Source organism: Mirounga leonina, unplaced genomic scaffold (genome assembly GCF_011800145.1).
Source record: "Mirounga leonina isolate KUSES-001 unplaced genomic scaffold, KU_Mleo_1.0 Mir_93, whole genome shotgun sequence".
NCBI lineage: Eukaryota > Metazoa > Chordata > Mammalia > Carnivora > Phocidae > Mirounga > Mirounga leonina.
In genome coordinates this window covers 476345-498881 of record NW_023270854.1, presented here as the reverse complement: position 1 = coordinate 498881, position 22537 = coordinate 476345, and the positions used below count along the sequence as shown (strand labels likewise).

The 22537-nt window shown below is 55.6% G+C and overlaps 1 protein-coding gene across 4 annotated transcripts in view; it reads left to right on the top strand.

Annotated features, from left to right (window-relative positions):
• CTDP1 (CTD phosphatase subunit 1) overlaps nucleotides 1-22537 on the top strand; it is a 55335-nt gene that overhangs the window by 27337 nt on the left and 5461 nt on the right. For 3 of the 4 annotated variants that reach the window (XM_034996249.1, XM_034996250.1, XM_034996251.1), the window contains 2 exons: nucleotides 8094-8253; nucleotides 19197-19342. In XM_034996249.1, the coding sequence (XP_034852140.1) occupies nucleotides 8094-8253; nucleotides 19197-19342 (306 nt within the window). Of the gene's footprint in view, nucleotides 1-8093; nucleotides 8254-19196; nucleotides 19343-22537 lie in introns of those variants that run through there. The other variant, XM_034996253.1, reaches the window with a different exon arrangement.

Sequence of the window (22537 nt, the reverse complement as noted above, 5' to 3'; positions counted from 1 at the left end):
GGTCGGCACAGCTGGGATTTGGGACAGAGTCCCAGAGAGAGGGGGACAGAGCCTTTCAAGTAACAGTGTTGCTGTGCTCGTTGAAGTAGGACAGGCAAAACAGGTGAAAGGTGGAGAATGTCAGCCAGACTTGTAGCCAATACAGAAAGCAGAAGCAGGGGCGCCTGGGTGGCTCAGTCGGTTAAGCGACTGCCTTCGGCTCAGGTCATGACCCTGGAGTCCCGGGATCGAGTCCCGCATCGGGTTCCCTGCTCGGCGGGGAGTCTGCTTCTCTCTCTGACCCTCCCCCCTCTCATGCTCTCTCTCATTCTCTCTCTCAAATAAATAAATAAAAATCTTAAAAAAAAAAAAAAAAAAGAAAGCAGAAGCATGTTCCAGAACTGGAAAGTCGCAGTCTAAAGTTAACTGGAAGATGGCCTACGTAGGTACCATGCACACTGGAAGCAGCAGAGAAGAATGGGAACGAGCCAGGGCAGCTGGGGCAGGTCAATGTGGGGACTTAATCTCTGCAGATTGCCCCGAGCTAGGGAGAAACAAATCCTCAGATCCCATAAGTTGTGACACAAGCTAGATAAAAGAAAACGAGATAGGCCGTCAGGACTCTTGACCCCTGGTCGTGAATTTGAGCTCCACGTTGAGTGTAGAGATTACTTAAAAACAAAGAATTAAAGCAAAAACGAGAAGAGTATACGTTTTATACGTACAGTATAAGAGTAAACATTCTGTGCCGTTAACCCTTAATAGTGACACTGGTGTGAATGGGATACGATTAAAATGCTCCTAAACGTTACACAGCATTACCTAACATGTATACTTACATAACAGGTCAATTTTACATCTTAAATGCGAGTGTTTATACACAGCAGAAAGACAAAAGCAGTTTGTCTTAATTGCCACAAGTACAACAGGGTTAGTAAACTTCGAACATTAACAGAATCGTCTGAGAAAGAGACTAGGCGTTTGATACCACTCGGGCTGTGGACAGAGATTAACATCGAGAGGCAGCAGTGGGTGCCGTGTGGATGGTGTGCGTGCACAGGAGGGGTGAGCAGGGCCCGGGTCTCCTAGTGGGATGTGAGCCGTGGAGAGAAGGGAGGAGGAGGGAGGCAAGAGGGTCCCAGCGGGTCAGGTGGCAGGGCCTCCACTTGAGAGGTGACTTCTCGGGTGCTGGCAGGTGCACGGGGACAGCTGCTTCGCCGTGGCAGAGCTTGAGAAAGCCCGCGTAGCTGCAGACGGTACAGGCCAGAGGGAGCAGAGACGAGGTGCCGAGCCAGGCAGAAGCTGGGTGCTCGTGCGGTGGGCCTGCACTTCTCTCCTGCCAAGAGAGTTGCTTTGTGGAGCTGGTTGTATTATGAGCACAGGCAGCTCGGCTTCCTCAGTGGTGTCCTGGGCAGAGCCTCTGTGACCCTGACGCCAGGGGATGGGCTTGCAGAGACCCTGGTGCGCATGTGGGAACGCTGCTGGGCACCTCCTGAGTCTTGGCTCAGGGACACTTGCTCAACGCAGGTGCCAACACCGGGTGTTCTGCTTGTGCAGGAGACTCGTGGACGCCGGGAAGAGGTGCAGGAAGGTGGACATCTGCACCCTGTGCTGGAGTCTTTGGGGACGTGGGGTGCCACACTGGCTTCTTTCCTCACTTCACGGTTCTCACTTCACAGGTGTTTATACAGTTGGGCTGGGGGGGTTCCCCTGATTTCTTGTCCTTTCACGTGGGCAGTGCTGTGGCCTGTACGTAGATATCCCAAGCACCGGACTCAGCCAAGGTCATGTGCTGTCCCTGCGCCCTGGGCCGATGGATGGTGGTTTAGGAGGAACACGGACTGTGGGTTGGGGTGGGGGCTACAGTGGATCTGCACCTACCGGGACCGAAGGCCCAGCCACAAAGGTGAGAGTGTCTCCCGCCTTCCAGAAGTCCTGCGGCAGACAGCCTTCCGTTCGTGTCTCTCCTCGTTGACTCGAGTTGACAGCCTCCCGGGCCCATCGCCCAGACTGACCCAGACAAATGAGCACTGAGAGCCGAACAATATCATGATTTATGACAGTGGTGGCGGGGGCTTCTGTCACAAGGATCTAGAACTCCCTCCTCGAGGAGGCGCTGCATTGCTGCCTGGACGGTTGTGTGGTTCAGATTCTTTCCGCGGGTGACATCGTGCAGGGAGTTACGGTCCGCATCCGTAGGTGTGGAGGACAGGACAGGGTGTGTGTTAAAAGCACGGATCACAAACCAGCACCTGCCTCGCAGCTTACAGTCCTCTTACGTCGTCGGAAGCCGTCCCAGAGTCCGTGCTGTGCTGATATTTCCTTGAGCGAGTCCTGGTTTTTAGAATCTTGTTTTCATCTTGTTGGAAATTAGATCACGAACCTTTTGAGTTAATTCTCTAAAGCGTACAGAACAAATGTCTGGAATGTTTAGAAGTGGGGTTCAGAGATGGTTTGGGGATTATTCAGGCTGGCTCGCAGTAAGTGGCAGTGGGCCAGGAACCTCCGAGGTGTGGGAGAAGTAATTAAATGTTGTCTGAAAACACTTGCAGATGGCAAGCTGAACTTGAATACAGCCGAGTGCCGCTGTTTTACATAGAACACTAACAATCAGGCAACAGATAACCACCTATTTGTTCTGAAATGCGTGTAATTTCTGTGAACAGCGGCACTTTGGCTTGAGAGCACGGAAGAACCGTTCGGCCTCGTCTTCCTGGAGGAAGGACGCACACTGCGGGATAGCGTATCTGGAGGTGGCTCTGATGAAGTTTTCTCTCTCGAGCTTGGAGGTGTGATTTCCCGCCCGTTGTTCACGGAATGGTGTCGGTGTGCCGCAGGATGGTAGCAGTGCTGACGAACGCACGTCAGTCCCGTGCGTGTGCTGGTGGAAACTGTCGCCTTCACTGTAGTAATTGTCTCTCTCTCCTTACTCGTGTGTAGGACACTATACGTTGTAAAACTGAGGAAGGAAATGACCCATTTCTGCACGAGGGGCGGCCCCTGTCTTGGCACCAGTCCAGAAGCCGGAGGCAAGAGGACCAGGCAGGCCCGGGTCCCGCTCCCACAGGCGCTTGTGTAGAGGGAGAGGCCCCACGCCATTCATCGTTGCGGCATAGAGTAAGGGCGTCCTTTCTACGTAGAGCTAGAGCTCCCCGTTTCTTTGATGTCTCGTTGTACCCACACACGCCTGTGTCCTTAGTCCCCCGTCCATGCACGGCTACCCAGGCACCTGCAGGGCGTCTCCGTGGGCACTGTCAGCCCTCAGAGATGCAAGGTGTCCGGGCTGCGAGGCCTGCACCAGCCGCCTGCCCCTTCAAGGGTCTGGTCCCCCGTCCCTGTGTGTCGAGGGCTGCAGGAAGGAGAGCGCCGGGAGGGGTGGCTCCACCCCATTCTGAACCTGGAACCCCGCGCAGACCCCACTGTGACAGGGTGCGCTGACGCCGTTCTGTGTGCTTGTGTGACCGAGGCCCGGAGGTCTGTGTCTGTCCTCCTTGGATGGTTGTGGTTCTGGGCTGGGGCGCCGGCTCCCCTGGGGACTTGGGGTCGGAGCTCCTTGGGGCTCTCCTGCTGTTGCTTACGTGTTGCCAGGTTCTGCCCACCTCGCCCGAGGCAGGGTCGAAGGGCTTCCGCAGGCAGTGACCCCAGGACGTGCCTGGAGGGGAAGGTGAGAGGCCTGGTCCGCGGGGCGGGGGGTGCAGCCAGGACCACAGGCGCTCACCTCGCAATCAGTCTAAACTTACTCCCCTGCAAGCACAGCGTCCAGAATTCTGAATTTCTTTTTTTACCCATCATTATTATGTGCTGTTAGTTGTAAACATTTTGGGGTTGGTTTTTTTGTTTGTTTTGTTTTATTTGGAGGTCACTGTAGACCCACAGGCAGGTGTAGGAAGTGAGAGAGATCCCATGTGCCCTCGCCCTGGTTTGCCCGCGGTAGCATCTTGCAAACCTGCAGCCCAGTCTCACCACCAGGGTGTCGGGGACACAGAACCGCCACCACCCCCGGGGCCCCCCGCTGCCCACCTCCCTCCCCCCCTCCCGTAACCCCCCAGCGACTGCCGACCCAGCTGCTCCCCGTCCTTCGGTCAGTCCAGGACTGCCGTGCACGCAGGCTCTCGCACTAGGCCCGGGGCCAGCTGCGTCCATTTCTGCGGGACCGCTGCCCCGGCGGTGTACCTGCTGCACTGTGTGCTGAGTGGTGTGCAGTTTTCCTCTGGAGGAACCACCATTGCGCATTCCCGCCAGCAGGTGCGGTCCTCCCTGCACCCCACCCGCGTCTGGGGTAGACACCGCTCTTGACGGTAGCCGCTCTGTCGGGTGTGTGTGCGCCCCGGGGGGACACGCTGCCTCCTGAGCATCCTCCTCCGTGAAGCATCTGTGTGTCTTCACCTGTTTTCCAACCGGATGGTTGTGTGACTGCTGAGTTTGATCGTTATTTGTGTATTTTAGGTATTATTTGTGAGCGGTGTGGCTGGAAGGTATTTTCTTCTCTGTAGCTTTTCATCTTCACAGAGTTGGGCAAAGCCAAAGTGTTTCATTTTGATGAATCAGGTGCTGTGTGTCAGTTTTCTTTTCGTGAATTACGCATTTGGTGTCAAGTCTGTGAACTCTCTGTGTGGTCCTAGACCCTAAAGGTTTTCTCTTATGTCTTAGTCTCAAAGTTTCATAGCTTTTATGTTTTATATTGAAGGCCATGATCCATTTTGAGTTTTTACACAAGGTGTGAGATTTTCAGCTGGGGGTCGGTTTTGCTCCCGCACTGTTAGCTGAAAAGGCGTCTTCCATCCGTTGCTTTGGTGCCGTGTCAGGTGTGGGGGGTCCATCTGTTTGGGTCATTTCTGGGTTCCCACCTGTTCCCTTGATCCGCGGACGTTCTTGCTCTTCTTGATCTTAAGGTGAAAGCATTCCGTTTTTCACCTTTAAGTATGATGTTGGCTCTAGGTTTTCTATAGATGCTCTTTACCAAGTTGGGGCAGTTCCCCCTCCTTCTTCCCAAGTTCCTGTGAGTTTTTATCCTGAATGGGTTTTAAATTTTTCAGGTGCTTTAGCGATAGTGATATGATAACATGGTTTTTCTTCTTTGGCCTGTCATTCGAATTATATTTCTCTCGCTGCTTTCAAGACTTTTTTCCTCGTCTTGAATAGTAAGTTTGATGAGGATGTGTCCTAATGTGGATTTAGCGGTTTATCCTTTTTGGATTCACTCAGCTTTTTGAGTCAGAAAGTTTAATGTCTTTCGCCAAATTTAGGACATTTCCAGCCCTTGTTCTTTGAGGACTTTTCCAGCTCTGCCGTGTTTCTCCTCCTCCTGGGATCGGGGACGCGAATACTGGATCTCGTTGTCCTCTTGCGTGTTCTGAACAGTCTCTTTTCTCCCTATTGTTCAGACTGAGCAATTTCTATTACTCCTCAGGTTCACTGATTTTGCGGTTTCTGCCCCTTCCTTGTGAGGTTGAGCCCATCCCCTGCATTTTTAAAAATTGTGCCTGCTGCAATGTTTTCATTCTCAAGCTTCTGCTCGGCTCTTTGTGTCTTCTGCTTCTTTGCCGGGTTTTCTCACATTAACGTTTCGTGGGCCTGGAGTTCTTGTGGCGGCATCTTTTCCCACGATGCTCTAACATCCGTGTCAGGACTTCTGTCACCTCTGCCATCTCAGAGTTGACGTTTATTCAGCTTGAGACCTTCCTGGCTCTTGGTAGGACGAGTGGTTTTCGACCGAAGCCTGGACAGCTTCACATCACGTTGTGAGCATCGGGACCTTATTCAGACCTTGTGCTTGGCTGTCTCTGCCCGGCTATTCACCAGCCGCCCAGGTGGATGCAACGCCTCACCTGTGCCCGGCGGGGAGAAGTCCAGGTGTGCACTGGCCTCGTTTGGGAGCTGCGTGGGGGTGGTCATTGCTGCCGCCAGGCCGTGGGGGCTCCGGCTGTCCCCCGGGGTCACTGCTGTTACCACTAGGTGAAGATGAACATCTGACCTTGACACCTCCCAGCCTGGACTGGGGGCCTTATTACCTGCAGGGTGGGGTGCTTGTCCAGGCTCCTGCCTACCGTGGTCTCCACGGGCACGGCATGGTGGTGGGGTGCTTATTACAGGCTGGGTGGGAGGAAGGGTCCTGGCTCCCCACTCAGCCTTCCCGGAGACTACTGGCGGGGACACAGCTGGTGGTGGTGGCCCGCGGTAGAGTAGTGCCTGTCTCAGGCATTCCGGTCCTACGAGGCAGCCTCTCTCTGAGCTTCCCCTGCAGAGAGCAGCCTGCTCCTGGGGCTCTGTGTCTGCCTGTTGGTGTTTCACGTCGCCCGCTCCTGGTCCTCCTCCTCCGTCCATCCTCTGTGGTCCCCTAGAGGCCCAGGTCTCAGGTTGAGCTCCCAGGAGGGTGGCAGAGGCCCACCTGCCTGCCTGGGACTGGAGGTCAGCTTGCAGTGAATCCCTTCGTGTTTTATTTTCTCTTGCACTTGTCGTCCTGTTTGGAGGGAGCTGTGCGAGCAGCATGGTGTCAGGAACAGGGAGCTCTTTGTCCTGGGCGTTTTGTCCCCCAGAGCTGACCATGTCAGACATAGGAACTGAGCCTTCTGGGAGACACTCATTCTCGCATTTCAGAGTAACAGTAAGCCATCGCGTGTTAACATAGTATCGCGTATTTAACAACATAGCCATTTGCCAACAGATAAGCGTAAGGAGAAGAGCGGCTTGTTTGTGTTTTTGTGGCTCTGGCTAAGGACGGTGCTTGCCTTCTGCCTCTGTGCCCACCTGCTGGGAGCTGCCCTTTGGTGGAAACACAGGACCAAGTTCTGCCGCCTCCGGTGTGGGGTGTTGTTGCTGAAGGGAGACTCGGGGGCCCGTGGTTTGGTGGCCAGTCCAGTGCCCTGTGAGGTGAGGAGAATCGTGCCTTTTCGAGGGCAGCGTCCATGCAGATGCGGCTTGGCCGGCCCACGCACCCTGACCGGCGGCCCCTCGGGGGGGTGGGGGTCACCCCCTGCACATTTCAGGTTTTGGTTAAAGCTGAAACCACTTTTCTGAAGGGAGACTGTAATGTACCTGTTTTTAAGGTACTTTGCTGTCTTCCCGAGTTGGGGCCGCCGGTCAGTGGGGGTGGCGGTGTCCTGGTGCCAAGGCGGGGAGCTGCGTGGACACGCTGGTGAGGCGTGTGCTCTGACGTTTGAGGAAGAAGAGGGCGGCGCGGTGTGGTGGCGCTTTATGTTCATCGAGGAGAAGTCTCACTTCCTAACACAGCTGCTTCTCTTCACTTACGGGGTTTGGACGTAGCACCCCGTTTTTCCTCAGAATCCTGAGGTTTTACTGCATCAGCGTCTCAGGGAGGGAGCATGTGGCTGGCGGTGGCCGTGGGGCCCGAGGCGTCCTCGTGCAGGCTCCGGCCCCAGTGAGCAGCCCCTAGAGCAGCCACTCGGGGCGGACCCGCCAGCCATGCACGAGCCCCTCCTCTCTGGAGGTCATGACATGCGAGAGCGTGTGCTTGGGTCTGGCGCGGAGACAGACGTGAGCGCGGAAGGCGCTGGGAGAAACTACCCGGCCGGCCTGGGACGGGCCCCAGGGAAGAGCATTGCCGCAGCACTCGCTGGTTTTTTGTGTTAATATTTGACTGTCTAACAGAACTGTGCACTCGTCGTCCCGAATTGCCTCCCCTGCCCTTCGGTGGACGGCTGACTTCAGCCCCGTGCACCTGCTTCCTAGCGCTGCGCACTCTTTCTGTTCCAGAGAATACGGATAGAAACGGATAGAAACGGTTTGTCGGCTTTGTTGTTTCAGGAGTCTTGTGACTTGCTTGACTGTATTTGAGAATAAATAACATTTCCCGCTGGTTTCTAGGAAATTGTTCGGTAGCTCTTCACATTTTGCCCTTTGTTCTAAAACGAGGGAACCCGATGCAGCGGTGTTGTGTTGGCACAAGAAGGTAGGTGTTGGCTTCCAGCCGGAGGAGGCGTCAGTCGGATTTAGGGTGTCAGCTCTGAGAAGGCATAAGTAGGTGCTGTTGAGAGACATGGTGGGTTTTCGTGACTGAAATGCTCTCTGTTTGTATGTATTTATGTACCTGCTCCAAGAGCCAGGAGTCCTTCAAAGTGCCGTTCCTCACGTGGGACCTGTGACATTCATTTCAGAGTGGTTCAGCCGCCGCGGCAGATGCTTGCTCAAGAGCTGCCAGATAACCGACCCGGAGAGCAGCCCGGCCCCAGTGGACGGAAGCGACAGCCCAGCATGTCAGAGACAATGCCGCTGTACACGCTCTGTAAGGAGGACTTAGAGAGTATGGACAAAGAGGTGAGGCCCGCGGGCGCCAGCGCGCCGGGGGCAGGGCGCGGACCGCGCTCACGCACCACCCTTGGTTTCCCAGGGACGCTTCCACCGAGAGATGTGCAGCGGCCTTGAGTGACGCGTCAGGGCATCGGCAACGCTGGAAAGCCCGGCTGCGACCCACCGGTGGGGCCGACGGGCGAATGCTTGCCCCCGTCGTTGACGAGGGCCCGGCCTCGGGCGGGTGGGGCTGCTGGTGGCCTGCAGGGCCCAGCGGGAGACCCTTGATGACCACCTGCCTGGGTCACGGCCAGCAATTCATTGTAGGATCTTACCGTTACACCACTAAATAGATTTAGGCCACATCGGTGGGGTTTTTGTTTTTTCAGATGCTTAATTGTGGGAATAAGGGTAATAGAGCCTGAGTCTATTTTGAACTGGAGACTGGATATGGTGGGGCTTTTCTTTCGGAACCAAACAGCACTAAGATAATTTTGTAAGTCTGTTGTCTGTCTCCTGGGTCGTCTTCAGAAATGACCGACGTTCACACGTCAGCCCATCCTGAGTCCCGCCGGCCCCCAGGCCCTGTGGCCCTCACGCCCTGCCCTAGGCCAGCGCCCTTGAGAGAGGGTCCCACCTGCCTGTGGGGGTCTCCGTTTATTTGTAGGTGGTTGTGCAGCTTCCGTGCAGAAAACCACATCACGCATCCAAGTGCACGTGGCCCCTTCTTGGCACTCCCGGCCAGCCCCTCGGCGGCCTCACTCTCTGCTCCGGCACCACGCCACGCTCTGTGTTCATGGCGACCACTGGGAAGATGCGTACCCAGCAAAACGTTTCTTAGTTCATTTTCATCCGCAGCAGGAAAATGTTACGCTCAGCACAGAATCTCACCAGCAACTCAGATTATCATCTTCACATGCTGGTTTACCTGATGACGGTTACACCTTGTTTGCAGATGTGCTGAATTCCTCTCTTTGCCATTTTTTTGAACATTAGCTGGTATACGTGCTGTTTTTTGTTTCATAAAAATGTTTTCTCCAAGAAAATTTCCTCAGTGCTACTTGTTTATCTCTAAGGGAGTTGCTGACCCCCGAGGGTCCGCCAGCACCTGCCTCCCCCGTCCCCCTGGCCGCCCAGCGACACTCCAGTGCTGGGTGGCAACGTGATTGTGGCACTCACTCCGTGTCAGAGGGGTGGGAATCTTACCGCAGAATAAAAGTGCTCACCTTCCGTCACTCTGAGAAATAAAAATTAGCCTTCAAGCCTTACATCTGGCTCCTCGGCAGCAGGAGGTGTGGAGGGCAAGAGCAGTCTTGGACTTCAGACTGGCGAGCACTGGGCTGTGCTGTAAGTGGGGCAAGAACAGAGGTCCAGTCCCATGCGCCCTGCCAGGGAGACCACAGCTGCGTTTGGGCACTGACGCTGGGCGCCCTGGCCGGTGGCGGCCGGAGCCGAGCCTCTACGCCTGCTTCTCTAACTGGATTCCCAGTTCTTGGGAAGCACGGTGGGCCACAGACTGCACGGTTTAGAAATCGGAAGCCGAGAAGCAGGGAAACGAATGTGCACAGCCCAGCCCATGTACGACGGGGTCCCTCTTGTCTGCAGTTCCATCCGGAGCAGAAAAGGTCCCCAAGAGCCACCGCAAGCAGCCGAGACTGGAGGGACAGTCCCGGGCCCCCGGCTGCTACGTGTGGTCAGCGGGTGGCGCGGCGGCCGCGGGTGGTCTCAGAGCGGCTTCGTGCCAGGTCACATGGGGATGTCCTGAACCGAGTGTGCCCCTGACAGGAGGGACACCCAGGTGTCAGAAGATGCTGTCGCCACCCGGTCCCCTTCTGAAACGCCCACGCCCAGAGAGGGTCCTAAAGCACCGTTGTCCAAGTGGCGGGAGACGCACGTCGGCCTCGCTGAGCACTGCTGGAGAGCAGACGTGCTGCCTCAGTGGACACTGGTCTTGGGCCCTTGCTCCGCGAGCTTGGAGAAGTGACACTCAGTCCTGCGTCCGCTTTGCTGAGTCTCACGTGGCGTGCCACGCTCACACATGGCTCTGGGTCAGGAGGAGAGAGCAGACACTGTGAGATGAGGAGCTGTGCGACAGTCGTGCTTCAGAGAGCACCCTAGTCTGCGAGGCAGTGACCCCGAGGTCTTTCATTAGAGTAGAAGGGAGGGTGAGGCTTGCAGGAAATTCTGAAAGCTTTGGAGAGAATCCCAGGAAGCTTCCTAAAAACTGGAGTGGGTTGTGATAGAAAGGGTCATGTTTCCACCAGCAACATTGTCGGACTGGTTTTATTTTCTAACAGCCCTCGTTCTTTTGAGATAATTCAGGGTGGATTGCTTTTCCAGAGTTGTCCTGGTTTCTGTAGAAATTTGTACAGATTGGCGACCTGACTTAGGTGGCCTGCTTTTTGCGTTTTTTTCTTGGATTTATCAAGAACATCCAAATGAATAACAAAATCTGTTTTGTATGAGTTCCTTCAGTGGTCTGTCTGCCAAAAACATTTGTTTTTAATACAGTTAGGTTCTAGGAATTGTGGGATCTGCCACAGGCCCCCTGGCATAATTCTGTATACGTATCAGGCAGTTCTCTCACTCAGTTCAGTAGTTGGAGGGTCCTGGGAAATAGGATTGAGAAATGTGAGATTACTCACCTTTGTCATGTCAGGAGGTCCCCATACCCACCTCTGCCCTGTCCTGATTCCCCCCAGTGCTCACCTCTGCCCTGTCCTGATGCCCCCTGTGCTCACCTCTGCCCTGTCCTGATGCCCCCTGTGCTCACCTCTGCCCTGTCCTGATGCCCCCTGTGCTCACCTCTGCCCTGTCCTGATGCCCCCTGTGCTCACCTCTGCAGTCACTCCAGGCCTCCTGTAGTTGTATTGAATCCGCCAGGGGGGGCTCTTCCGACGCGCTGCAGTCCGCATCGACAGGTGCTCCACAGCCAGGGTGTCCCACAGGGTGTCCCACAGTGTGTCTGTCAGAGGCCCTTTGTCTGGGACCGGACGCCTCTCCCAGCCCCCAGCAGCCGCAGTCCCCTTCGTTTCTGTCCCTGCTTTGTCCTGCTGCCAGAGTTCTCTGTAAACGCAGCTCAGCTCAAGTCCCTGGAGGCGCGTCTCACTGGTGACGAGGTACTCTGGGTACTGCAGGGCCTGCCCCTGGCTTCTCCGTCCTTGTCATGCACCAGGCATCGTGCCGGCATCTCAGACCATCCTTGCAAACCACGGTCTGAGACAGAATCTTCTGTGGACTGTTTCCAAAGAGTTCTAATGCCAGCGTGGCCCCCCTTATCCAGGGGATCACTTGCTGCAGGCTCGGGTACCTGCAGCAGGCCATGCTCCAGAGGCTGGGGGTCCTCCTCTGGGCGCGTGGTCAGATGGTCAGTAGTGGCCTGACGTCCTTCGCCCCCTTCGTGTCTCCCCCAGAGGAGGAAGAGCGGGAGCAGCGAGGTGAGAGGAGGTGCGGTGCTCTGAGAGAGACCACGTTCACACACGTCTTACCAGCAACGTGTCGCTGTGACGTTGTGTTTCACCGCTAGTTACTGGTAACCTTTCCCTGTCGATTCAGCTTTATCCTAGACACGTATGTATAGGGTTCAGGCAGCCCCTGGGGTCCTGCAGCGTACCCCGTGCATAGGGAGGGACTGCTGTATATGCCGTCTAGTGTGATTATTTCTGTTTTTAGTCCTGTTGGTGCCAGTTGACTTTGTGTCTTGTCGTTCACACAAAGCAGAGCTTTTTGCCAAGACTCCGTGACCGCGGTCACCCTTTGCTGTGGTTCAAACACAAGTGGTGACACCGTGGGCAGTTTGAGCTCAGTGGCGGGTTCTGTCATGCACGAGATGGCGAGCCTCATTTTGTAGTACGGATGCTTTGGTTTTGTTGAGTTTGTAGGCTTGCTTCTGACGAGTGAGCACCATGTGTAAGCATAGTGAGCTCACGCCTCGTTCCTGCTTGTGTACGGTGATGCCTTTCTTGAGAGGAGGTGGGGCTCCGTCATGGACCTGCTGTTGTCTGGAGAGCTGCGGTCCCACACGAGCTGACCGAAGTGTCCACAAAATGCACACGCACCAGTGTCCACGCGCAGGGTTTCATCCATTTGATTGGCTCTCGGAGGACTCGCACGATGCTGAGGAGCTGCCTGGGGGTGATGTCAGCCTGGTGCCGCACACCCCCACGTTTTCCCTTTTGCTTCGAAGCTGCACTCGGTGCGGGACTCGTGCATCAGGAGAATCTTCACAGAGTTGCTTTTCCCACCCCGGATGGCAGGTCTGCCCCATCTGGCAGCAAATACCGTTTTGCAGTTATATTCGGAATAAAACAGGCACCTTTTCTTTTGGCTTCAACGTGTTGAGACGAAGCAAGCTTCTTCCAGAAGCTACACGGACCGCAGCTTTGGGGGGGGGGGGGCGCACACAGGTGTGTCTGCGGCACTGTTTTAGTTTGTGTTCATGGGTCAGGGTTGTTACTGTTGTTAACATGTTCGTAATGCTTTGCCCAAATTATGATCCTTGGGAGTAATGGAGTCTTCGACCTTGTGTGTGGTTTTTCACAAGGTGTCACTTGTCAGAGGTTGTCTGTTTTGTTGTAGTGAGGTGTTCTCGTGGATCAGGTTTATGCACGCGTGTCTCCATTGTAGGCAGACACAAGAACAGTGCAGAACGGAATTCTCAGTGTGTTTGTTCAGAGGCTGATGAGCACTTTTGTGGGGGGATGCGGGGGTCCTGGCTCCAAAGTGAAGGCCACCCGTCAAGTCGAAACATGCAAGTCTGTTCCGAAAGCGAAGGGTTTAATGTGTTCAGAGAAGATTTGCGTAGAGTCAGGTCAGTAGGTGAAGCGTTAGCCGTAAGTAATGAAGAGAACCAGCGAGCGGTGCTGCTCACACTCACTGAAGAAGTGCAGGGAAGCATCACGGATGGAGGAAGAGCAAACCACCGCTAGCCCCCGTGCTGGCCCAGGTGGGTAACCCCCGCCACGGCCTCCCCCAGCCTCCCCTGTACCTGCAGCCGAAGTCCATGGAACACAGAAAGGAGGCCCACTCGGACCGTAGAGCATGCAGTTCTTGATCAGGGTGGGGAGTCCGAGTGCCATGTTGGGCCTAGAGCTTGCTTTAAGGGGGGACCAAAAATTGAAATTTCAGAAAGCAAGAAGGAGCAAAGAGGTTCCTGAAAGCCAGCATGGGTGCAGCAGGGAAGAGCAAGCATGGTAGTGGGTGTTGTGGCATTTTTCCTCCTGTGTCCCCAGCTCTTGCCCTGATTTGGAGGCAGGGGCATCTCTCCCCCAGCTCCGCTCTAGGGCAGGCACCAAATGCAGAGGGTCTGGGGACAGGAGTCTGTGGCCCAGAGAGTATGGAGGCACCTTCCTCTACCTGTTTGCCCCGTGGGTAGCCCCGGCCATTCCATACTGTGCAACAGCTCAGAGGCTGAGAGGAGCACCCCAATTCTGTGTAGGAGCTGACCGAGCCCCAGGCTCACCTCCCAGTGAGATCCAAAGAGGCCACGGAACAGCATCACAAAGGCATAAAATTCACATCGCAGTCCACAGAAGGAGGCAGAACTCTGTCTTACCCGCCCTCACCAGGCTGGTCGCCTGTTAACACAGACCCGTGTTCTCCAGAGACTCTAAGAGGATGTCCTGTTGGAGCTGTCCAGGCCCAGTCTGAGTGAGCGGCAGCAGACGCCCACCCCAGCCAGCCCGGACATCGGGGTTCTGAGACCAGCCCTTGCAGAGAGGCTCGGCGCCGTGCTCCCTGGGCAGAGGCACGCAGCCTTGTGGGGAACACACGCGATGGAGAACAAGCAACGGGAATTTCAGAACTGAGAAAGGCACGTGCTAAGCAAAGTCCCTGACGCTCGCCGGACACGCCCCTGATCGAGTGGAGGCGAAGAGGAAAGAGCCCACGAACAGGGCTGCCGAAACCACCCTGAAGACAAGCCGGAAAACAGATCGGGGGCGGTGGTCAGAGCGGCGGGACGTCCGGTCACTGTCAGAGCCATCACATGTGTGTCGTCGGAATTCCCAAGATGGGGAGGACATTGGTGTGGGACAGATACTTGGAGGAATGATGGCTGAAAACCCCCAGAACTTGGTCAAAGGCATAAATTTACTGGTTTCTGATGCTACAGACCAGTCTGGCCAGTCGTAGAATTTTGTAAAGCAGAGTGACGTTGTCCATGTCCTGTGTCTCCTCTTGGCCCCACAGCAGGCTGTGTGGAGAAGGCTTGCATTTGAGGAGGGCCCCACGGAGCGCCGGGAGCCCTTGTGTGTGTGCTCAGAGAGGACGCCTCCCAGTCAGGGACGCAGGGACAGCGCGCATGGCAGGACTCGGTGTTCATTGGCAGGCACGTGCACAGAAGAGATGGCTGGAGATCGTTCAGAGAATTATTTGAGGCTAGGTCACAGAAGTCTCTAATCCTAGGCGTTCTGTGCACATTTTATGAGCAGTAAGCGCTTGCAAAGGTTTAATTGCTTGTTTTCATGGCAGCCTGAATGTTTTCCTTTGTGTCTTCAGCCCTTTCAGCGGTCAGGCTTGCCGTGCAATCTCATTTATATGTGTCCAGCCTGAGCAGCCTCGTGGTCTCGCCAAGTGGACTTTCTTCCTTGGACTGGAATCAGGCACGGACATTGGGCAGGGACGCCTCTGTAACTTTGCCAAGTGACCCTTCTGTTCATACGCTTCTGTTTGGAGCAGGTACTCGTGGACCAACAGATACGTTTGTGACATTCAGGGATTTACATGGGTCAGCAGGCTTCCCAAAGTTATTTCACCAAAAAGCCACCGTGAGAATTCTTGTGTCTTAGCACGGTGTTGTGTTGCATCAGGAAGCAGGCAGCTCCGTAAACAAGGTCATGAACTTTCCGGATATCGTGAGACGACTAACATATATTAGCCTTTAGAAAAATCACTTGAGATTGAAGATAATTTGTGGAAAACAGCATTTTAATAGTAGGAGAGTGACATGGGGACACATGTCCTAATTTATTTCTCGTTTCCTGGAGTGTCTGTCCTGCAGGCTCGGCCAGGTCAGTCTGTACAGGGGGCCACGGCCGAAGGAACTGTGGCGAGCCCGCCGATGGCCTGAAGCCACGGCCACCAGTGTTGCCCGGGCGTTTCTTGCTGCCTGCAGGCTTCCAGGACGCTGTGGCAGAGGGAACGGCAGGTTTTTTCTCAGCCTTGTCTGTTTCGAGTTTACAGGTCCAGGTGGACTTGGGCAGCACCGCCTCGGTCCCCTTTTTTCTGCATCCTCCTTGGAGAAAGTAATCTCTAAAGTGTCTAAACACATTTCCAGTTTTATCAAGAGAGAAGGTCGCCTGTTATAGGGAGTGACTGGGAAGTTTGCTTTTCCAGCCCGGGACATGTTTCTGTTCCCTCTCTCACGACTCTCCGCTTGGCTGCCTTATTTCTCTGCAGACAGGCCGTGAGGAGTCCGTAATCCCCGTGGTCCTGCGTCTTCCGAGTGAGGGATGGGAATGTTTTCCAGTGCATTCAGTGTAATCCGTGTTGGCCCTTTGAGAGTTCAGTCGTTAATTCAGTATAAAATGAATTTTGTTTTTCTCTTCATATACTTGCTTTTAGATTTTTCTTTAAGATTCTAAAGTTTTTACCCTAGCATCTTTTAAATAGTATTTATGAAATAAATAGTTCGTTACATGTTACTGTTTTTTAAAAAGCCCAGTTACCTTTGTGTAAAAGAAAGCCCTGGAAAGATGTCTTTTGTTCTGAAACAGATCCTTTTATATGAGTAAAGCAGAATGAGGAAGAGCAAGTGTAAGCATAATTTAGATACGGCCAGATTTTAATGTGTAGTCACGATTTTAGTTGGGCTGCGCACAGTGTTTTTCTGAATCTTCCAATCAGCTGGCAGAATGAACACGCACTTGGGTTAGCTGTCCGCCGACTCGAGAAGCGACCGGGCTCCTACTCGGAGACAGTGCCAACACTTAACGGGTCACTTCGCGGTCTCCGAGAGGCTGTGATTGTGTACTTTGGTCGTTACGTTTAAAATAACTGATTTTTTTAATTCTTTTTTTTTCTTTTGAAAAGGCGTGATGCAGAGTTAAAGGCCTGAAGTATTTTTAGAGGAAAATTTAATAGAATATTCTAATAGGAGGTTTGCTCATCAACATAGAGTAAATACAATCAATTAAACATAATGGTGAAGTGTGAATGCGCTAAATTCTTAGAATTAACTCTGTGCTTTCTATTAAATGTATTTAGCTTAGGAGCAAACCCTGTGTGTAAAGATTTTATAGTGACATGATGATTGCTTTATTGACATAGCTGTCGCCGTTTCCATATTCTCACTGAGGTCAGTGTGGCAGCGACTGATGGTCTCGGGTTGAAGCTGCTCTGGGTTAGGACCTCCCCTTAATCCATCAGAGCCCTCGCGGTCCATGCAGAGAAGCTCATGGGCCCCGTGGAGGTGCCCGATGCTGGGGAGGCGAGGAGTGCGCGTCCCTGTCCCTGAATGCGCTGAGGGGCTGGCGGGGCGGGGCAGGAGGGCATGCACTTGGCCCGTTGTAGGGAGGGGCTGCAGCTGGCCAGCCTTGCCGGGAGCTTCCTTAGGGGACACCACCCAGTTGTCCATGGGAAGAAGTCCGTTTTTGTGAGTTAAGTACATCTGACTGCCTTTCTTCCTTTTTGTGTTTTCTGGAATAAGCTGAAAACCTGGTCTTTCTGAACTAATGGATTTTCTAAATCTAACATTTAAATAGCCATAATATCCCTGTAGTTCCAAGTTCAAAACGCCTGAAAGCCGCTGTGAGCAGGGTTCCCACAGACAGCTTTCACCTTGGCTGCAGCCGGCCCGGCTTCCCCGCAGAGCGTGGCCTGGCAGTTGGGAAAACGGTGCCCTCACACCTGGTGGCTGTTGTCTTAAGTTCGTGTTGGGAAATGGGTCGACACACGCATCTGTTCTCGCCCAGATGTGTAGGGGTCACAGCGAGCAGCGCTGACACCGCCAGCCTCCACACGCTCCCCCTCGTCAGATGCCAGTCACACGGGGGGGGGGGGGGGGGCGGTGCGGGCTTGGCACCCCCACGGGTGACCAACCAGCTGAGACTCGGGGTTCCCACAGCCCGCTCCTGGGGCTCCATCCTTTGCCAGAGCTGCTCCCGCACTTTTTAGCGGCTTATTACGTAATGAAGAGCATGACAGACGCAGATGAACAGCCAGGCGAAGAGCCACACAGGGTGCGGTGCACAGGGTCCCGAGTGTAGGGGCTGCTGTCCCCGTGGAGTTGGGGTGGGCCACCTGCCAAGATGTGGAAGCTCCCCGAGGCCTGGAGGGTGGGGGTGGGGCTGCAGGCTCCAGGCTTCACTCTGGCCGGTCTCCGGTGACCAGCCCCGTCCAGAGCCCACCTAGAGTTGCCTCATTAGAAAAAGAGATGCCGCTGTCTGTCTGGAAAGTGCAAGGGGCTCAGGAGCTCCGTGTCAGGACAGAGGGACAGAGACCAATAAATACATTTCTTACTGTTTTATACATCAGATAACCTTGTTACGTAATGATCCACTTTGAGGTCATAAAGACGTAACTATGTTGACTTACAGGATTTTTGACATCATTGTTTGCTTTTTTGTATATATGTTTTGAGGGGAAAAAGCACCTTCAGCTCTGAAGTGTGGTCCCTGGGACTCAAGCGATGCACTTGTTAGAGTGGTCATCTTTGCATTCCACTTTGCACCTTTTTTAATAAGTTGATGTTAACATCCTGAAACGTGTTGGCACTTCTCAGGCGTGCATACATTTGGGGAAGTTACAGAGGCCTTGAAGCCGAACTTCTGAGCCTGGGAGTTACTCTGTGAACGTCTGTCTGCCCTCCGGGCTTGGCCACCCTGACCACCCACGCCCCCAGGAAGGGCTGGCTCTGCAGCCCTGCGGGGCCCCCAGCCCACCCGCCGATGGGGGCCATACAGTGTTTCCGTCACATAGCAAGTCAGAACAAAGAAAGATTACAATTTCAGTTGACCTCTTGAGAAAGCAGCAGTGTTCCAAAAATGTCATTGGAGGTGCTCAGAAATCCAAAGCAGTTGGCGGGACAGTTCTGTCCTGGTGCAGTGGGTAACCTCCTGTTCCTTATTTTCTCCTTTCCACCTGATCTCTTTCATTATCCAGTGTCTTTGTTAGAAGACCAGGGAGAATTTGAGAGAAAGGCATGGAGACCGAGGTCAGACAGGTGGAAGGCCGACCCTCACCCTGTCTTCTGTCTCCAGGCCCACCCCAAATCTGACGGAACAGCTCCTTCTGACTGAACAGGTGTTAGGAGGCAGCCTTCATCCCCCTTGGCCTGGGCAGCCCGGCCAAGCCATGCTGGTGGGAGAGCCACTGGAGCCTCCCCTGTCGGGCGTCCCTGGGGGCCTGGCGTCTGGAAGCAGACCTGCCCCGGGCTCTAAGGGAGCAGCGAGGGCCGATTCTAGGGCCCTTGCCTATGAGTTCCCATCACCCTCACTTGGCATGTCCGTGAATGGTTTGGCCTGGGGCCTGTGGGAGAGAGCAAGCGCCCCCGGGCACAGCTGGGGACCCCACCGGCAGCAGCTGCCCCCACCCCAAGACTCCAGAGCGCTTCCTGGAAAGCAGTCGTTCTGTGTGGCTCATTGATCATGAGCATTTGAACAGAATCCTCTAATTCTTCACCGTAAAGTTCATTCACGCACTAGCGAGAAAACGCCCGTTAGAATCATGCCGCCAAGAGATGACTGCCCGGATGTCCCCATGACCTGCACCAGGGTCACACATGGGGTCCTGGGATCCCAGGAGGGGCGGCCTGGGCCTTCTCAGCTTTCCCTCGCCCTCCTCGTGCACCTGCTCGGTGCCCCTTGGTGCTGTGCATCTGCAGACCCAGGGACTCAGCCCAGCGTGGGGCTGGACGTGCAGCCCGTCCACCAAAAGCGTGTGTGTGTGTGTGTGGCTGGGTGTGGGCGGGGGCCAAGGGACTTGGGATGGGAGGTGGATGCGTTCCCACACTGACTCTCACCCTCTGCCAGGTGGACGACATCCTAGGAGAGGGCAGTGACGACAGCGACAGCGAGAAGAAGAGGCCCCCACCCCGGGAGCCCCAGGCCACGCCGGAGGCCACGCTGGAGGCCACGCCGTGCAGCGGGAGGACCACCGCAGGCAGCCGGGGGCCCAGGTGAGGTGGGCTGGGGCGGGGGGCAGGCCCCATGGAGTCTGTAGGTGAGATGCAATCACAAAACGGTCTTTGTGGTTTCAGTTACGCCTGGTGGAGATCTCATTTCCTCCCCTTGGGAAAGTGCTTCCTGTGTGTGGTTGGTAGGAACACCTGCAGGACCGGCGGTCGCCAGCAGGGGGCGGCAGAGAGCAGGCGGCACCGTGGCCAGCGCGTTGTGGTCAGCTCCCGCCTTTCCGCGAGCCCGGCCCTTGCTCCGCGGCCCGTCGGTGGGTGGTGTGCACTCTGGCCACGGCAGCCTCCCGGCCAGCGCTGACGGTGTGACCGAGTCCTGGGCTGGACCGAGGGGTGTGCTAGGAGTCTCCTCTGAAGCATCTTCTTGCCTCACTCGGATTCGCTTACCACCTCATGTGCTCTTTGCTCAACTTCCTTCTTTTCTGCCTCTTTCCAAGTCTTCCCACCCCAGCACCTCAGTTCAGTGTGGCCCAAAGCCAGAGCTGCTGTCCCCGAGCGTCCCTGAGCCTCCCCGTCCGGCCCTGCTGCCTGCCGGGACTGGCTCACTGCTCCACGGCTCCAGCACCATGTTTGTTCTCTCATTTGGTGGAGTGGGTGCATCTTCCAGAAGCTTCCTGGGACAACGTGTGTGGAAGGCAGACAGACTTTGCACGTCAGGAACTGCCTTCTTGGCTTTGCCCACGCTGGCTGGACAGCGGAGGGGAATCAGTGGTCCGGGAGGGCACCGTGGCCCTCGGAATTCAGACAGCGTTGCTCCAGTGTTGCTCCAGCTCTGCACGCAGTGTTGGCGGTGGTGCGGGCTGTCTGCCGTGGGCAGGGCCGCTCTCCCCTGCTTCCCGCTGTCCCGCCGTCTCCATCCGGCCCTGAGCCGTGCAGTGTTTGCGCGCTGTGCGTCAGAGCCCGCTGCTCACGCGAGGCCAGGGGTTCTTCAGCAGGACCACCCCAGCCCCTGCCGACCCCCCGTGATGAGAAGCGAGCAGACACACGCCCCAAGAGCCTCCTTCCAGCCACACAGCAATGGGCAAACCCTCGAACCTCCCGTGCCTCAGTTTCCTCTTCTGAAATGGGGGTGTTGGTGGCGCCACCTCAGGGTCGCTGCAGGTCAGCCAGTGAGTCGGGGCCGGTACGGACCGCACACGCGTGTGCTCGCCTTGTAACTGGGATCTCCCTCCATGTGGGGGCTCTTTTCCTTACCCACTGAGTCTGTTCACACCCCATCTGGTCCGACCCTAAGACATTCTGTAGGTGAATAAACAGCTCAAAAGAGTTTACGTGAACAGTCCAGTTACAAAACAGGATTGGGCCAGAAATTCTAGCAGCGACTGGAGAGAGGGCGCAGAGATTGGTGGTTCCGCGTGTAGTTTACTCCGAGAAGGGAAACGGACCTGCAGCCGGGCTGCGCTGCGGGAAGACGGAGCCACTTCTCACGGTGCTGTCGCTGTCCCGCCCATCAAGGCATGCAGCGGAGCGGAGTGTGAAACGCTGTTCGGTTGTTTTAGGAACTGGTTGTTTTAAAATTCCGCGTTGGGTGATGATAAGCCTTGTACGATCGCTGTGCTGGGCTGTGTCTTCGTCTCTGTGCAGGGGTCCCACTGGGGTCTCTGAGGAGCCGGCCTCTCACCCGCTCTGAGAACCCAAGTGTGGAGGTGCCGGCTGGTGCCCATGGTTCATGACGTCTTCTTGCTGATTTGTAGCATGCTCTGATCCTGCTCTTGTTTTTTCTGTCGAGTAAAAAAGAAATTGAGGCATTTTTCACGAAGATTCAGGCCTGGCCGGAGCCCACCGGGAGCGTCCTCTCCTCAAGGGGCGGGGGCTGCAGGCGCTCAGCATATACTGAGCTCCGTGCACCACCGAGCCCCAGAGTGCACATCCTGTTTTGTTTTTTCGTTTTCGCTGGTTCGCGTGCCCACAAACGACAGGCACCAGGGCTTGTTGGAAAGAGACTTTGCTTTGATGTGGTTTGGGTGCCGGCCTTCTGCACTGGAGGCCCGTGGGGCAACATGGTTTTAGTCCTAGCGCGCTAGGTTTCCTGCGTCTCCGTGGTCAGCCGGCACAGGGAGTAGAAGTCCAACTTCCAGCTTGGAAGTTTCTCCTGGTCCCGTGGAGAGCATCTGAACATGGCAAACAAGCTTGAAATCCTCCAACGTGTGACGGTGGGGTTGGGGGGCTGAGCCCCCAACAGGCGCCCGCCGTTCTGGGAGCCACACCTCTGACCGTGAGAACCCGGCATTCCCAGACTTTGCTCAGACTCCGCTTTCTGTGTGGGACGCACTCTCTCACCTCCTACGAGCCGGCTTCCACTCGTCTCTGAGCCTGGAACACTCACAGGGCTCCTTCCCACCTGCCTTCATCTGCTTCTCCTGAACTTCGTACGTGTGGCCGTGGCGGGAGCTCGGGGTTTCTGGGTGTGCCCCACGGCTGTGACCCTTGACTGCAGCAGAGTCAGGCACATGGTTCCCTGTCAGCCAAGGCAGGTGACTTAGGTTTGCAGACCTCGCTTCTTTCTGTACCAGAGAAACTGGCAGATGTGCGTTTCTGGTTGTATTTTGTTCTTGTTCACGGGGACTAGACGTGGAAGTGAGCGACAGTGGGAATGCAGGGCCCGCTTTCCACACGAGTGTCTGCGTAGCCAGAGTGCTCGGCGGGCTCTTCACGTGCCCGAACGGCCCGGCCGGTCACGGCATGCGGCAGCCACTCTGGCCAGGGGAGAGGCCAGACCCAGCCGCCACAGGACAGGAGCCACAACGCCTGCTTCCACTCACAGGGAAGACACGGGCCAGAGAAGCTGCCGGTGAGCGCGGCCACCGTGAGTGCGCCCCCGGCACCGAGAGAGCTGCGCGGGGGGGCGAGAGCAAGTAGGTGGACGGCGTGGCCAAGTGCAGCAGGGAAATGAACGTTCTCCAGGGGCCCGAGGGTCGAGCTCAGCCTCGGAAGAAAGAACTAGCAGAGCAGCGCGTGCCCACAGTGGGAGCCGGCGGGGGGCATGGAGGGGAAGGGCCGAAATCCCCCCAGATGGATGGAAGGCCTTCTCACGCGTCCCGAGCCCGACAGACTCCAAGCAGGGTCAGCAGAGATCCGCGCCCAGACACGTTGTGGTAAAAGTGCTGACAGCCAGAGACAGAGCACATGCGGACAACTGGACGGCACTGCCAAGAGCGCCTGCAGGACCGGCAGCCAGCTTCT